Source organism: Leptidea sinapis, chromosome 34 (assembly GCF_905404315.1).
Source record: "Leptidea sinapis chromosome 34, ilLepSina1.1, whole genome shotgun sequence".
In the NCBI taxonomy this organism is placed as follows: Eukaryota; Metazoa; Arthropoda; class Insecta; order Lepidoptera; family Pieridae; genus Leptidea; species Leptidea sinapis.
The window spans coordinates 5617695-5636319 of NC_066298.1; the positions used below are offsets into that span (position 1 = coordinate 5617695).

Below are 18625 nucleotides of genomic sequence, written 5' to 3' on the forward strand. Positions count from 1 at the left end.
TTAACCCGACGTTTCAAGACCTTTCCAGATCTCGTTTTCAGGAGGACTGTACCCCTTTACTAACACTTAACTACACTTTTATTCTTGAAAAGTGTTTTATTTAAATAATCAATTAAGTAATTTTTATTTCAGTAGGTACCAAGTGCTCAAGTCGTAGAGCTGCTTTAGTTAAAAACAAGTCAGTAGAGAAGTGTCACTGGAAACCAACTACTAAGTGCATGACATAAACGCTGCGATAGTAAGTGCCTATAGTAAGAACTTATTTAAAGTAACAATTATTATTGTTCAAAGATTCAGTCAGGTTCTAAAAAGGAAGACGTTCTCCAGCACTTGTATTCGTTGGATGCAATTACTAATTATTATAGGTATCAGTAATAACGATCATTATGTTCAAGAAGCATCCTTATACAAACAATGAATTCTAGCTCTAAGAATAAGAATATTCAACAGACTCTACTCGGAACTAAACCAACTTCGAATAAGACAATTATTTATCTCCTCTACATTACTTAAATTCCACAAAACTGCAAAAAAAGGCATGTATTTCTCATAGGGCGCTAATATGGGATCGCTCAAGAGTGTTTTCTTCCTTTGCTCGAAGAACATATTATTTCCAGGAGCCTTACCTGTACAGTATATTATAGAAACAAGGTAGGAGTTCTATAGATAAGACTAAACGCTGTTGTAAAAAAGTAATATTTGAATGGTTAAAAGTTATAAACTACAATGATACAGAAAAACTTATAAAAAACAATAATTTAAATTAAGTATTATATCAACGTTAGCAATAATTTTCTTTTCTTACTTAGACACAAAAACATACACACATATATACGCGAATTTCTTTTATGTTTATTTTGTACTATTATAGGGGAAGAGACTGGACCTAACGACACAGGGAATCCTAGTGTGAGGCCAGAATACTTGTAAAATTAAAGTTAAGTACTTACTTTGTACCAATGTATACTTTGTAACAGATATTTTGTAACAACTATGTAACTGATATGGTACCCCAATAAATTATTCTTATTCTTAAAAAATCTTTAATAGAGGATTAAAATGGACTGAATGAATTGGATGGCAATATTGCCGCCCTCCACGTGACGCGTCGCTCGTAGCTCACACACACTGTTTCATTAACATAGTGTCTAGTGATTAGTGACGCTACACACACACATAGAACGCGCGCGAGCCTGAGAAGGGTAGGGGAGCTAGCGGTCCTTCATAATGAGTGCCTTCGTATGAATCGAACAAAGAAACTTATTTATGGAACATGTTGTAATAATATCTACACTTTTAAAATGTGCTTATCGAAGTGTTGTCAGTCGACCAACGTTTAGAATAGAGGCGTAAGATTAACAATTATTAACATCCAGTGGGAGGTTCCTTTGCACAGGATGCCGGCTAGATTATGGGTACCACAACAGCGCCTATTTCTGCCGTGAAGCAGTAATGTGTAAGCATTACTGTGTTTCGGTCTGAAGGGCGCCGTAGCTAGTGTAATTGCTGGGCAAATGAGACTTAACATCTTATGTCTCAAGGTGACGAGCGCAATTGTGGTGCCGCTCAGAGTTTTTGGGTTTTTGAAGAATCCTGAAAGGCACTGCATTATAATGGGCAGGGCGTATCAATTACCATCAGTTGAACGTCCTGCACGTCTCGTCCCGTATTGACATAAAAAAAAACCAACATAAGCGCGTACACCATCTTTAAAAGCCGGCAGGCTGTGATTCCTCTGGTGTTACAAGAGAATGTGGGCAGCGGTGATCACTTAACACCAGGTGACCCGTAGGTACGCTCGTTTGTCCTCCTTTTCCTTAAAAAATGTAAAAACGATGTCTGATGGGTTATGACATCCATGATGCACGGGACGTTGCATCCATGATGCAAGACAACATTAATTACTACTAATATTCCATAGATTTGTTTACGTTAAATTTTTTAAGTTTTAATAACGATACAAATAATAACGTTACAAATAAAAAAAAAACTTTTTTTCAACGTGTGACTGCTGCTCAGATGAACTAGACATATTTATAGATAAACGGTTGACTAATATCTTGACATAATATATGTCGAGTACAACAAATAAATTAAGTATATAGCAAAATATTATTTTATGGAACCTGAAGAGACCGTGGCGGCGTTCGAAATGTGGAAAGAATTTCATGAGAGGAGTGGTCTCCTTGTACCTACAGTCGCGTCCCATGTAACGGTTCTTGAATAGGAATGAAGTTTCATTATCTCTGGATATCAGACTTCGATGACGTCACATCATTGCTTTGTTACGGTGTGCAAAACAAGCATCATTATTTAATATCCTAATATTATTATCAATACATAAACTACGATTTTTTTTTATTTGGCCAATACAGAACAAATACGTGTTTTTTTTTATTAGCCATTCGTTTAAGTTTTTTTTTTCAATACCTATTCTTTTTTCACTGAGTACATTTCTTGCAGCTCTTTGGGCAGTTCGTTAATCTAATCTGGTATTAATTAGGTAATTGACAGTTCTCATCCCATATTTATTACTTATTTTTGGTAAATAGTATTTGTGATTGATATCTAGTTCTCGTAAGCCTAAGGGTCTATTTCTGTATAAGTAACTGATTGATGAAAAGATGTGTTGTGATACTGATTTTTATTACTATTGTAATGATTAGAAACTAAACAAAGCATCTAGGTTAAGCCAATGATATTTAAAAGTATACTATAATATCATTGGGTTAAGTAGGTTCAGAGAGTATTTATTTTTCTGACGCGTCTGTTATACCTACACAAACCAACAGAACTATTAACAACAAAAGTCATAACATAACAATGAAAACTTGTAATGAAAATGACGCAACATGACGTGCGCGAGGGGTGAAAGGAAAGCGGGAGGGGGCATTACGTTCCAGCGGGGTCCAGAGATAATGTAGTCGGTCATAACACCCACGGCCCACATTCTAGCGCTCAACAAAGTGCAGGTCCAGCCACATATGGAGTAGGTATTACTGTCAACTCTGGTCTGACGCACCCCAGTATGAGCTCGATCCATTTGACCTCGTGCAACGCAGAGGAGCTCGAATTGTCGGAGACCCAGTGTTCTGTAAACGGCTGGATGACTTGGCGTTGCGTAGATACGTCGCTACATTGTGTGTCTTCTACCGCATTTATCACGGGGTGTGTTCCGAAGAGCTGTCTTACCTGATTCCTGCCGCCGAATTCCACTTTCGCACGATATAACCGCCACTATCTGGATGTGTGGCGGTCCTCCACTGTGCGTTTTTCAAGGAGCTTTCTTCCACGTACTACAAAGCTGTAGAATGAGTGACTTGTGCGGTGTTTCCGGGACGAAACGACATGGGCACCTTCAAATAAAGCGCGTACACCTTCCTTAAGGGCCGGTAACGCTCCTGAGATTACTCTGGTGAGGCAAGATAATGTGGGCGGCGGTGATCGCTTAACACCAGGTGACCCGTACGCTCGCTTGTCCTCCTTTTCCTTAAAAAAAAATTACAATGCGTATGATCACCTGCACTGCGTTTATTTTTGCTCACATTCGCTGGGTCACCCAGTGGCTGCAGCACCGGAGGCCTTTTTTCAAGTTAAGAGCATCATACTCTCACCTCAGGCCGGCATGGCCTCCTGACCTCTCGCACCGCTGGGTTCTATCTAGAAGCCGCTGATGTCACTTTCCAACAAGTGAATCACTTTATGTCAAAACACAGTCATGTTAATATATTTAAGTTGAGCCTGTATTGACACGCTCGGGCATCCTTCTGAAATGTGGATTTCTTAAAAACTGTGGGTCCAAGTATCGAACCAGGAGTGTTTGTCGCGTGACTCACTGAGAACTTAATCGTCAGCTATATTTTATTGTATTGCTTGTAAGTGACAGTCCCGCGCCCCCTTCATTGATTTAGTCACTTCTTATTTTAGGCATAGGAGAAGACCTACTCATTTATCCATCATCCATGTTACCAGCAGACCTGTACTCTGGTAGTTGTTACTGTCATCAGAGTGTTTACATAAGATCGACATGTGCCTTTAATTGCCATGGCGCAGTAGAGCAACTCCCACTCCCGGGGATGCACACACACTGCTCGCCATTGTTCACAATATTAATTACTCTTCCCCTTCATGAACGAGCCGTGCCCCCACACATATAGTGTGTTTAAAGTTCTAATTTAACGAACCACTAAAATACATGTTCATTCGAAATTAGTGCGCTGTCAATTTTAAGTTGATCGTTATTTTCGGTTCGTTCGTAAATTAAAAGCACCCGCCGTGAACGATTGGTGTCTGTTTTGTTTGACGATAATTATTTAGAAGCTTACCATCACACTCCAGCTTGTCTCATCTGATCACAATAATGACCGCAGTGGATCCATTTTGCAACATCAAACGCACTCCCTGCCTTCGTGCAAAGAGGATGTAAATACTAATTACTTACGTGATAAGGGGCGGTACTGCCTAAGTCAAATTGAAATTTAGTTTAGTATGAAATGCCGCGTTTTGACATAAGTTTGAATATGAATAATTACAGTAGGGCGCTGGCGACGAAGTATAATCCGGCTAAGTTTGAAAGCGAAAAGTTGTTTAAAACGTAGTGTATTTCGGCTATCTCCGTTTTTACGAGATTATAGCCGTCATCTGTCAATATATCAATGACTGACTGCACGTTTGATACAATCAAGTAAATTGCTTTTTTCTTAAAGAGTTTCGCTAGGCTGCCTTCGTGTTTCCTACACGATTTATTTTTTAAGCAAATCATTCATCAATGATATTAAGTTTATCCAAAAAATGCTCATACTAAGTTTACATTCATATGTTTGCGAAATCGTGGAGGTGTCAATGTATGTATTATGCGAGATACAGCTCTCACCACGCATAACGGCCGCGTCGAACACGGAATGGAAAAAAATAGTCGAAGTGGCATCATGTCATTTTAGTATGGAAACCGATGTCGCCTAAATCACACATTAATCTATTAAATATGTAATACACACACTTAATTCCGGCTTTATGATAGGCCTAAATTCACTGAGATTGTGACAACCTCAGAATTTTTTCTTAAATTGAGAAAAATAAAATATAAAAACTTGAAGCTCTATAACCATATATTTGACTTCTGTCAAAATACCTAGTGTTGTACAAAAAGGAATAAACATATCGATAGGTTAGTGAAAACTAGAAATGATCTAATCAGGGTTGATAAAGTATAGTACCTACGCCGTAAGCTAAAATAATAATAGGCCAATATTTTTTCTTAGGTATATAGCGGCTGTTTAAAGTTAGCGGACCATTTGAATAAGTACCTAAAGTATGTGTTTCGTTTCACACGTGCTGCACGGACAGGAGCGTTCGGACTTCGGAATAAACGCATGCGGTCTAAGCTTTACTTGCGATGGCGTCCGCAATCCGCGTGACAGGAAAACCACCCTAAGCGTCAGATTTTATCATTCCACGAGAGCGTCAGATTTATATACAATGTGTCAGTTTTCGGTATGGAATGACGGTTTTTAATACCCAGAGTATGTAATACCATAGTGTTATTCTTATTTCTTCAGGTACTTAGCTATGAAAGTAATTATTATTTAGTAAAAATTGGTACTCTTGAAAATTATATTATGTGGCCGCGTCACAATTTATTATTTTAACTAATGCCTACTACTCGACTAAGTCGAGTTAGCAAGTCTTTTGTGGGGCGATATATAATATATGCTTTTACAACAGGATCCCAGAAAATGTTCAAAACAAAAGTATTACGTTATTCAAAAGACCTGTTAAAAAACGTTTGTGTGGTAAAGGATACTATAACATAAATGACTTTCTTAATGATACCACAGATTGGGAATGGAGCGACCGACCTCAGGCTATTGAATAATAAGTTTGATTATACAATGTTACATTATTGCTTTGTGAATGTTAATTTAATTGTAAAACATATTTTTGATGATAAAAAAAGCCCGCTAAGTTTGTTGCGCCTATTCTTCTCAGGCCTGAGGCATTCATTTTGGAATGGGTGGTAGTTTTTTGACTTTCAATAAGTGATGTCACATCCTATTTTGAATAAAAATATTTGAATTTGAATTCGAATAACATTCCTTCCAAGATATACCATATGCGAATGGTTCGTTGCCTCGATGTAATTTTTTAGTTTTTTCTCTCGATCCCGAAATAACATAGGCGAGTTTCTTTTTAATGGCAATAAATTAGTACGAGAAGATGATCCATTAAATCCAAAATAATGTCATGTGTCATAGCCAATACTAAACCACCTAAGGTTTAATATATTATGATAAGACCTCGATAACATCACACTGCGCCCGTCATCATAAGACTACAGAATACTCGAATAACATAAAATCTGACACATATAGCAAAGGAAAAATGAGATTTGATTACGGACACAAGCAATATACAGGTTTAATTAGAGTTGATTAAATTTTCTTATCTTCGATTTGTTTATATAAATCTCGTTATTAGGCAGGTACCTATCTACTATAAAAATAATAATCGTTCAATACCTACTCAGTAACCGGTACGCACCGGAAACCGAAACTGTACAATTAATGTATGTACGTGTCCCTGGAGTCACGTTGTAGTAGCCCTCAACCAAGGCAAGTACTAATTCGAAAAAGGCGAGCTGGAGGCATAACAAGTTTGTTCTTGGTAGATATTAATATTATAATTATCACTTAGTCTGGTAATTCATATGAATCAATGGTTAGTCAACGTTGATTTAAGATAAAGACATATGTAAGAATAGAAATAGGTACTTATTTTATAAGGAGTCTTATCATAATAGTACATTAGTTAATGTTTCCAAGTACTTTGTCTGACGTACTAATGACACGGTACATCTATCTGTCTCCATTGTCTTTTGTATGCGTTAGTTACACTATATAAATACCACTGAACAGGCTGTTCCATGTATTTGAGAGCTTTGTGCCTATTTGAAGCGCCACTCGCGAGCGTCCAAAGAACTAATTTTGACGCATAATACAAAATGACCGCGAAAGAAACGTACAATACTCGGAAGTATTTTGTGCATTTGAAATAAATTTCGGTCGTTTTCTGTGTTATTTATACTTCAGGAATCAACGTAATAAAGTGTACAATTTTTTTTTTGTAATTAGTTTTCCTATCGATGTTCGTTTAGCTGAGGTCATCATCACTAGTTTTATTACCGCGGACTCTCGCTAAATGGCCAACGGCGCCAAAATGGCGAATTTCAAACAGACGCAAAAGCACTCTGACAGCCGACAGTCCTGTGGTGAATAGTAGAGGTCAGTGGCTAGTTAACTATGTAGCAACTAGCAGTTAGCACTCGCTAAATGATCTCCTCCCTGCGGTTCCCGCGTGTGTCGCTGACTCGCAGGTCGCTAATAAGTACGTGCACGAGACGAACAGACACGAATCCCGCGACTTCGCCGTCAGAGAACAACGTCGCATTATCAATACAATCGATACAAAACGTATACAAAAATCTTTATTTACAAAAAGGAAAATCATCATACACCTGTACGGTAAATTATACAAACAAAATAGAACTTCTATAGATAAGACGAAATGCAATTGTAAGAATGTAATATTTGAATGGTTAAAAGTTTAATACTACGATGATACAGAAAAACTTATAAATGTACTAACTAAGAAACAATAATTTAAATTATTATAGGTACCAACGTTAAAAAATATTTTTTCTTACTTAGCACACACAAACATACATGTACACATACATCCATACACACACTAATTATTATAATGTCCCAAATTTTGAGAGCATGTTTTCAAGGAAGAGCAATCCTAGACTAAGGGGACATGATATGAAGCTAGAATATCAATTAGCATCATCAAATCCATTACTGACTGACGGACTGACATACACCACTTATACAATCACAAACACACTCCACAAACAGACACAAACACAAACATACATGCACACAAACATTTACACTAACTAAGCACAATAATCTACACCCAAAATCTGCAATAGAAAGACTTACTATCAAAAGAGAATATGGAGGAAGGGGCCTCATTGATTTGAATCATCTCTGTCAAAAACAAGTCGGCAATTTAAAAGATTTTTTCCACTTAAAATCACAGACCAGCGAAATTCATAAAGCCATTGTTAAAAATGATATTAACTTTACTCCACTTAATTTACACGAAGACATAAGCTCTCAAAACACTCGAAGAAACGATCCCCAAATACAAAAACTGGACAGCTGGAAGCGAAAAGTGTTACATGGCCGCCATCCTCACGACCTAGAACAATCCCACATAAACACCGCCGCCTCAAACAAATGGCTTAAAATAGGAAACCTATTCCCAGAGACCGAAGGATTTATAATAGCGATACAGGACCAAGTTGTCAACACCAAAAACTACAGAAAATTCATAATCAAAGACCCCATATCAAACGATAAATGCCGCAAATGCCACGTTCAACCAGAAACCATCCAACATATTACCGGAGGATGTACAACACTCACACAAACAGATTACACGCATAGACATAACCAAGTAGTCAATATCATTCACCAAAAGTTAGCACTCAAACTCAAACTCATACAAAACACAAACACACCTTATTACAAATATAAACCACAAACAGTTTTAGAAAACGATACATATAAACTTTATTTTGATCGCGCGATACTTACAGACAGAACCATTCACTACAATAGACCAGATATAACGCTCAAAGATAAATTAAATGAAATAACCTACCTGATAGACATTGCTGTTCCAAACACTCATAACTTACAGAAAACAATTTCTGAAAAAATCAACAAATATACTGAACTGAAGGATGAAGTGGCTAGAATCTGGAACCAAAAAAAAGTATACGTAATTCCAATAGTCCTTTCCACCACAGGTGTTATCCCAAACCATCTGTTACATAGTCTAAAACTACTAGAACTAAAGGAAACTCTTTACATAACCTTACAAAAAGTCGCCATCTTAAATACATGCCGAATCGTTAGAAAGTTCTTACAAATTGACGAACACGACATTTCACCCTACACATAAATTTAACACACCACACGCTGCATTTACTTGGTTTCGACCCGTAAATGCAGGCAAACCAGCGAAAGGCTGAGAAAAATTATAATAATAATAATAATAATAACACATACTTCCGTACACACACTCGCGAATTTCTTTAAATTTTATTTTGTATTAATATAGGGGAAGAGACTGGACCTCACGACACAGGGAATCCTAGTGTGAGGCCATGATACTTGTAAAATTAAAGTTACTTACTTTGTAACAGATATTTTTATAACAACTATGTAACTAATATGGTACCCCCAATAAAAAAATAATTGTGTGGTGTTATGAAACCACGGTAAAAGTTAAACTTTTTTTCACATTACAGACATTTAACTAAAAATTTTTGAATAATGTTCCATTATGAGTAGGTATAAAATCGCTTTATCAATCTTAATTTTATACTTGGAAAATTGGAATGATGATAGGAAATAATAAAAGAAGACTAAGCAAATAAAAGATTCACTTTAGTAAATAACAACATTTATATTAAAATATACTGACAAACAACATTTACATTAGACACTGACAAAAACAAACAAAATAGCGTGGAGCACTAGCACAAATGAGTAATAGTCTATACACTACACGGTCAGCTGCCGCGAACTAGAGGCGCCGCCCGATCGTCACGCGACATGCAACACATAGACGAAAAAGTTTGAGACGATGTCATAAAGGTTTCACTTTAATTATTCTATATAAAGGTTAACAGCTGCTAGAAAAAGCGGATTATTGGCTTGGGGACTGTGAGGTTGAATTGTGTTCATCTAGCTTAAGTAAATTTTTTAAGTTTTATATAAAATCTAGAACACATTTAAAACATGCTGTGTTCACTTCCAGAAGGAGGCAGTCGTCGAAACATGTTAACGTATTTTTCTGTTTTATACAATATTAAGAGTGTATCCCGATTTGTGAACCTAATAAAAAAACAGAAAAAAACAATGGACCCCGCACTATGCCAACCCTATCGCGGGCTTCCTAAACTAAATTAACAAACATCCTTGCACCGATGAACTGTTGAGCGGTCTATTACAGATCAAAGAATTTATGGTATGATATGATACGCTAAGGTTTGAGCTTTGTTTAAGCTTTGTACAATCTAATTAAAATAATTACTAAACCTGGCGCTCTGAAATTGTCAAGGAATTCGTTGGAAAGAACGGTGCTCCCTCAGACAGGCTCTGCGACCCGAGTGGGAAGTCGTTCAACTTGTGTCTCTAACAATAAGTAAAATGTTAACAATTTGTTATATTCAAGTGATCACATTCACGGTTTCGAGTCCCACATTTTCCATAAATTTATGTTCTAGAAACAATTCTACCTTTGCACAGCATGCCGGCTAGTTTTTGTAGTGGTACCACCACAACGGCGCCTATTTTTGCCGTGAAGCAGTAATGTGTAAAATTACTGTGTTTCAGTCTGAAGGGCAGCGTAGCTAGTGAAATTACTGGGCAATTGAGACTTAACGTCTTATGTCTCAAGGTAACGAGCGCAATTGTAGTGCCGCTCAGAATTTACAATGTATCATTTTGGGCTTTTCAAGAATCAGGAGCGGCACTACATTGTAATGGGCAGGGCGTATCAATTACCATCAGCTGAACGTCCTGCTCATCTCGTCGCATATTGTCATAAAAAAAACTGTGTTCCAGTACGACACACGGCCGTCTGACGACACTCTGTATAGTTTTGTCGCACCCCGCAGCTCGCAGCTGCCTTCGTCCCGGGCGGGCTGCAGGTCCCGGAGTGTCTCGGACGTGGCGGAGGACCACCCGTGTGAGGGATGCGGGCTAGTAGGATTACGGTGGTGGCCTCGGCTCCCCCCCACACCGCGCGTGAAGGTTGTGGCGGCCGGCGGAGCGACACAACAATGTGTCACACGTGTGTGGCACGTGTCGGCCGGGTCCGCCAGACACGTCCACAGACAGACCTACGGACGCTGCAGTTCAAATAAAAAAGTGTGTGTGTACTTATGTAAGCACCCAAGACTTATTATACTTCTTTGGCCCAACGAAGCAAAAATCATTAAAATGATTTATACCTCGTGGTATTCTACGTTTTTAGAAAGAACATTTTTTTTAAATCTTGCAAAGATGGCTTTGACAATTAATTATTAAATAATGAATACGGCTATATGGCCTTGAACCAAAAAAATAACGAATGACGCAAACGTCAGAAAATTTTAGGATCCAACTTTAACCTGTTACTTTTGTGTTACAGTGGTGCGCGTGCATCTTAAAATTTCACTCTCATTTTCGCATAACGCGCCTAAAGAAGTATAACTTCAATAATTTTCAGTGGTAATTCAGATAGGTATGAGTGTTTCGTTTGCAATAAACTCGTCCCGGCCGCTGTCACCGGTCACCAGTCGCCGGTACCGACTGCCGGGAGTGGGAAAACACGTGGCACGGCGTCGATATTAACCGGACGTGCTCACTATGCAATACGTGACCGGATTACATTATCTATGAACCTATCATGAAATCTACTCTTTGTACCTCACTAAAGTAGATAACCCTACAACATTATCAGTAAACGAGAGTTAAAAGTGTTTAGTTAGCGAGTCAGTGCATCATGTGAGTAACAATATCACATAGATGGGCGAATACGAAGGAGGACCTGCGTCAAAGAATATTAAATCAGACATGGAACTGGCGACCTCCCCGGCTGCGTTGGCTTCCGTTATCATGCCTTCCACTCGAAGTGAGACAACGTCGAATCGCCCTTTTTAAGTCTAAGCCTCCCACTAAAAACCCATATCAGGTGCTGGTATGTTATCACCGCCGCCCATTCTCTCTCGCAACACCATGCGTGCGTCTTCTACCGCATTTATCACGGGGAGTGTTGCGAAGAGACACGCCACAAATTAGGATATCATCCCCACTACCTGGACGTGTGGCGGTCCTCCACAGTGCGGTTTTCAAAAAGCTGTGGAATGAGCTTCCTTGTGCGGTGTTTCCGGGACGATACGACATGGGTACCTTCAAAAAAAGCGCGTACACCTTCCTTAAAGGCCGGCAAAGCTCCTGTGATTCCTCTGGTTTTGCAAGAGAATGTGGGCGGCGGTGATCACTTAACACCAGATGACCCGTAAGCTCGTTTGTCCTCCTTTTTCCATAAAAAAAAGATAATTCTAATGTTTGGTATTTCGTAGTAGAACGTACTGGAGGTGGAGGATCGCCACACCTCCACGTAAGGTAATTACGTGGCTTGTGGGGCGAAGGTGGTATTGAGCGGCAGGATCAAAACCAAGGTCCAGAGGAGTAAGCAAATGTACGTCAAAACAAAGAGAACTTAAACACTACGTTCACGTCAAAACCGAAGTATTTTAAATATTTTTTTCACGGAACAAACTAGAACTAATAAAAAAATATATTGACGGTTTTGTCACAGTTTATAGAGTACTAAATATTAAATAAAATTTTGTTCAAAATGATTTTTTTTATATTTAAAAGGCACAAAGAACTAGAATATAATAACTAGGCCTTTGTCCAGCAGTGGACGTCTGCCGGCTGAAATAATGTTGATGATGAAGAACTACTGCTATGTTTGAGATCCCCAAAATATTGCTTATTTGAGAACAGTCAATGAAGGAGCAAAATTAAATTGGTAAATATTTGCTACCCTCCTCTCTTCCCCGCTGTCTCCCTCCCAACCCCACACCGTCGTACCAGCTGCACCCAGGCGTCGGTCTGCACTCGCCAGTCGCCACTCACCCGCACACAATGTTCTATTTGTAATTGTCCAACCACACGCGTCACCGCACCACATTCTGAGTTCAGTTTGTAATGTTACACGTGTTACTAAACAAAGAAAGGGCACAGAACTCTTAAATCATGTTCTGGATAGAGAGAGTGACGTTAATGACGCCACTCAAAGAGAAATAAAAGCGATAACACATTCATAGCTGTGCAGTGCGTTGTCACTCGCCGGTGAACAGAATAATATCGAACTTTTTATTTTTATATAAAGCAATTCTTTTATTGTTCAAATTAGTGGAGGGGCTCACGTACCAGTCAGTTGTCTTATGACATTTGTATTGAAAATGTCTCATAACTCCACTAGCAGATACCTTCATAACGATAAAGAAACTTCTAAAAATAATGCTGTAAATGGAAAACAAGCCTGAAAACTTATTAACATTAGGCATTTTCTCTTCCTGTGTATTTCAATTGTGAGCGAATAAAGTGTGTATGTGTGTGTAGTTTTTTTTTTAGAGATAGGAAAACACTCTTCATATTATCAGGTCGTGATGTTGTGGTTTGGTCATCATCATCATCATCAGCCGGAAGACGTACACTGCTGGACAAAGGCCTCCTCCAAAGATTTCCACGACGATCGGTCCTGCGCTGCCCTCATCCAACGTATTCCGGTGATCTTGACCAGATCGTCGGTCCATCTTGTAGGGACCTGCTAACACTGCGTCTTCCGGTTCGTGGTCGCCATTCGAGGACTTTACTGCCGCACTGCCACTTCAGTTTCGCAATCATTTGGACTATGTCGGTAACTGTGGTTCTCCTACGGATCTCCTCATTTCTGATTCGATCTCACAGAGAAACTCCGAGCATAGCAGTCCCCATTGCCCTCTGACCAGCAGTGAGCTTTCTCATAAGGCTCATAGCTAGCGACCACATCTGCGTTCTGAATGTTATCACTGCTTAAAAACCTTCGCCTTCAGACACTATGGTATTTTGGAAGAGTCCATTGCCGTCTGAGCGACCATGAGCTTTCTCATAAGGCCCATAGTTAGCGACCACGTATGTGTACCGTAAGTCATCATTGGCAACACACACTGGTCGACAATTTCGAGAGTACAGTTCCCAATTGTTATGGGAGAGGTGCGACAAGGACATTTGACATGATCTTCGTCTTGTCCATGTTGATTTTGAGACTACTCCTTGGGAAGCTGTATTGGGGCCATCTAGCATATGGCTTAAGTCTTGGTCTCTGCCATGATTACGATATCGTCTGCGAATCGAAGATGAGTGGTTTATTCGCCGTTGATGTTGATGCCAAGTCCGTTCCAGTCCTTCCCTTAAAGACATCTTCCAACGCAGCGGTTAACAGCTTGGGCGATATGACATCGCCTTGTCCGACTCCCCGCTGCAGTCGCATAGGCTTCGAGATCTGATCCTGGAGACGGACTTACATGGTGGCGTTTCTATACAAATATTTCAACGCTTCGATATATCGGTAATCAATGTGGCACCTCTGCAGAGACTGAAGCACCGCCCAGGTCTCGATCGAATCAACGGCTTTCTCATAGTCCACGAACGCCAAGCATAGTGGCTGGTTATACTCTTCTGTCTTCGGTGTATGTGGTCTATGGTGCTAAAACCTTTTCGGAATCCGGCTTGAGGCGGGAGATGCTTTACATGGATATGATACACAGATGGTTTTTGGCAAAATTTACTGACAGTGTCCTCTTCTTTATTGGTATGTGTAGTTATGGGTTTTTTTACTTACGACTCCAAAAATTAGAATAATCGTAACTAGAATTAGATTAATTAATTAGATTGTATAAAAATACGCAATTATTTTTATACTTTTTAGTGCATATTATATCTATTGTTCTGGAATAGTGTTTTTGAAGTCAGTTGTTTTTTTTTACAACACACAACACGGAAAGCACCAGCTTTCAAATAAAAAAATAATTATCAAAATCGGTTCGCCCAGTCGAAAGTTGAGGTAACAAACATAAAAAAAGAACATACCGACGAACTGAGAACCTCCTCCTTTTTTGAAGTCGGTTAAAAACCATTAAATATTTAGTAATAACGCTTAGTACTTCCGTCATAAAAAAATCTGGGTTACTCCCAAGTCGCACCAAAAGAAGTTTAACTTCAAAAATACTTCGATATTAGATTGTTTCGTGAGTGAGATTTTGATATAATTCCAACGAATGTCACTTATCTAGGGCCGAAGGTTTTGTAGTTATTATAATGCTATCAAATTAAAATGATACTAATATATTTGTTGTTACTCCTACATACAATACAATTCAATTTTGTATGCTATGCGTGTACTTTATTATCGTTGCGATACAACTAATATGATATGGGGTGGGGTGCCCCGGGGCACATATCCGGGACCGGCCGCCCTGCGAGCTGCGCGTCTCGCCACATTCCTCGCATTGTGACGTCACAGTAGTGCCAGCTGCGTTACTCAGCCCGCGACCCACAGCTGGCGTGTAAAGGCCGACCGTCTCTATGACCCATTATAATATATAATATAAAAGTTTATTACATGTAGCATAAAGTGTCGCTAGTGTGACGAGGCTGGAGCTGCTCACTGGAGAGCTTGTCGGGCGGCCGTTCATTGTATTTTTACTATGAAAATATGGGACGAGACGAGCAGGACGTTCGGCTGATGATATTTGATACGCTCTGCCCATTACAATGCAGTGCCGCTCACGAGTCTTGAACAACCCAAAAATTCTGAGCGGCACTACAATTGCGCTCGTCACATATGATGTTATGTCTCATTTGCCCAGTAATTTCACTAGCTACGACGCCCTTTAGATCGAAACACAATAATGCTTACACATTACTTCACGGTAGAAATAGGCGCCGTTGTGGTACCCAAAATTTAGGCGGCATCCTGTGCAAAGTCACTGGAAAAGTCCTCACAACACGTCCTTAAGATAACGGACCACACCTTCCCACAGGCTACCGACCGATGCTGACACTGTCGGACGCCGGGTGGTTGCCGCCTGCACCCGGCCGTCGGCGACCTTTGTCAATGTTACTTGTCATATTTTGTCAGAGAAATCACAGATGATGGATGCGGAATGTTGATAGAGTAGCCGTTGTGTCAGCTAAATCGATCCGGGATAGTTCATCGAAAAGGGTAAAAAATCCCTTTTGGGATAAAACAAAACAATGTATGGAGCGATTGTCTCTCCTTTACACAGTATATAATCCACGTTGGACCGTCTATGTTACTTTTATCCTATGCAAAAATAACGTGCGTCTTCCGGTACGTGGTCGCCATTCAAGGACTTTAGTGCCCCAACGGCCATCTGTCCGTCGAACTATGTGCCCTGCCCACTGCCACTTCAGTTTCGCAATCATTTGGACTATGTCGGTAACTTTGAGCTTTAATTACTCTTAATAAATTATATACTTAATAATTATGAATTATATTATGCAAATTGAAACAAAATGGTCAAATTGTAAGTAGAGGTATTAAGTGCGTATTGCATAATATGTAGATGAACTTCTTTTTTATTATTTTTTTGTTATTTAGTTGAGTTCTCGTGACAGACTTCGTTATGCTCGCTTAAATGTCACTGTCGAGTCGTCTCCTTCCCTAAAATATGGCCGAGGGAGGCGATGGCTGGCCCATGCGTCGTGCTCTACAACGGGAGCTACTTGTGGTGGCAGGATAATCTTGTGACCAGAAACACTGCTTCATGTTTTTAAAATTAAAGATATTATATTTTTTATAATCGCTAACAAAAAACACTCACAAGTTATCGTTTTTTTATTTACGGTGTGTGTGGATTTATACATCTAGGCTTAGAATAATAACGCTAAAGGCCTGTATTCACATTGATTAGTGCGAGTGAAGTGATTAGTTATTGAGGATGAGTAGAGTAGGTGTATAGTGCAAGTAGTGTCCAATTCTTGTGTAGTGGCTCTGTTTGGTAAATTCAGTTGTTAGGTGTCGATCAGCAAGTATGGACGAACATAGAGAAGCGCGCTTGCAGTTGCAAGAAGTACTTAAAGAAGTATTAAACGCGGTGGTATCTGAAACCGAAAAACTTGGAAGATGAACATGCAAGACGCAAAAAATAGGTTCTAAAATGGATTAATAGAAGACCCATTCATGGCGCAAGCTACCAGCTCTTTAAGGAATTGGCTGCTGAAGATACGACGGAATATTACTTTGCTCTCGTGTTTAGTGGCAGGCACGCTGCAAGTGAGGGGGAAGGGAGGGCGCGCGGGACGTGGCTACTCGCACTTCACTCGCGAAAAAATAGAACACGCTTCTAATCACGTTACTACGCAGCCAACTAATCACCTGCACTAATCAGTCGCTGTCCATACTTGTTTTCTCCTAATCACTAATCACCTGCACTAATCACTAATTAAAATCAATCCAGGCCTTTAGAACGTGAGTAGGCCCAAGCGAAAAGAAGCAGTTTCATGAATGTGGTCGTGAATGACCACATACGTTTCCCGCCGCATCAGTGTCATTCTGTCAACTTCCAGGACAATCAAAAATATTCCAGGAAAAATGAATTAATGTGCAATGAAAGGGTGTCACAAAGCGTCTTATAATAAAAATTATGAAAAGAAAATACATTTCACACCTAAATACTATTTCACAACTTTTATTTTAAGCTAATACATTCGTCCAAAACAGCAAAATATTTTCTAAACAAAACAGATGCCATTAAAAAAATATGTTGCCAGCTATGAACCGTCTACTATATATAACTATATATCACGAGTTCCTCCGCTGGGATAGTTTTTTGTGTTTATATTAGTAGATATTGATAGGAAGCTATAAATCTTTAATGTACGACGCCACACGATGTTATACGTAGAGAGAACGAATTTGGGATCATTTTTGAAATCCAAGATGGCCGCCGTGCAAAATGATGCCAAAATCCTTCTCTGAACCCTCGAGATATGTTTGTTTAACAGCAGAACTGTCAAACCGTGCGTCAATAAATACTCTCATAGAAATTATGTATGGACACATCAAAGGAAAAACAAATTCGTTGTGTTTATTTAATTTAGCAGCATTTTCCTATTTATTCCCTTTTAAACCTTCTCTGGACCTCCACAAATAATTCAAGACCTAAATTTGCCAAATCGGTCCAGCCGTTCTCGAGTTTTAGCGAGACTAACGAACAGCAATTCATTTTTATATATATAGATTTAATACCATCGCATGCAAAAGAATTGTTTATTTTACAGAGCCTAGTAGGGGGCACTATAAGCTTGTAGTTATTTCTAGTGTTCAAATTATGTTTGTCGCTTATTTTAATGTATAAATTATAATGTTTATGTACGTGCAGGAGATTGATATAAATATATTGGCCGTACATGGTCATAATATTAAATTAATATAAATATTCAATAATTTATTTCACGATTTTGACAATATTGGTTTTTCTACAAACGAAGATTAGCACGACGAATAAATATTTTTTTTTTGATTTGTTTTGTTACGCAAAATAAGTATAACTTCTTGCGTGCATACATAAGTATACACACACTTTTATTTATTTATTTTAGACAGTGGAATTCAGTGGAAATTGCTCATTTCTTTTTAGTAAATCAGTAAAATTAATATTTTTATAATAAGGAACTTCGTTCCTATCCGGTGTGCCACGACACCACACGGTTTTTTTTTTATTATTTCATATTAATATTTACTCAGAAATAACTTGTATTTATTGATCGATATAACTGCGCTCACGATTGTCACATGAATGTGGAAGTACCAAGTGGGAGCCACTGCACGGTGAGAGTGAGTATTGAGTAGAGAGGAGCACCTACCTGGGCGTAGTCGAAGGGCCGCGATGCCGCGGTCGTCGCACTCGTGAACAGACCCTCGC

At 39.0% G+C, this 18625-nt stretch overlaps 1 protein-coding gene across 1 annotated transcript in view; it reads right to left on the reverse strand.

The window, feature by feature from the left end:
- LOC126974947 (TNF receptor-associated factor 4) overlaps positions 1–18625 on the reverse strand; it is a 62126-nt gene that overhangs the window by 31246 nt on the left and 12255 nt on the right. Inside the window, exon 2 of the mRNA XM_050822703.1 lies at positions 18567–18624. Coding sequence (XP_050678660.1) covers positions 18567–18624 — 58 coding nt within the window. The remainder of the gene's footprint in view (positions 1–18566; position 18625) is intronic.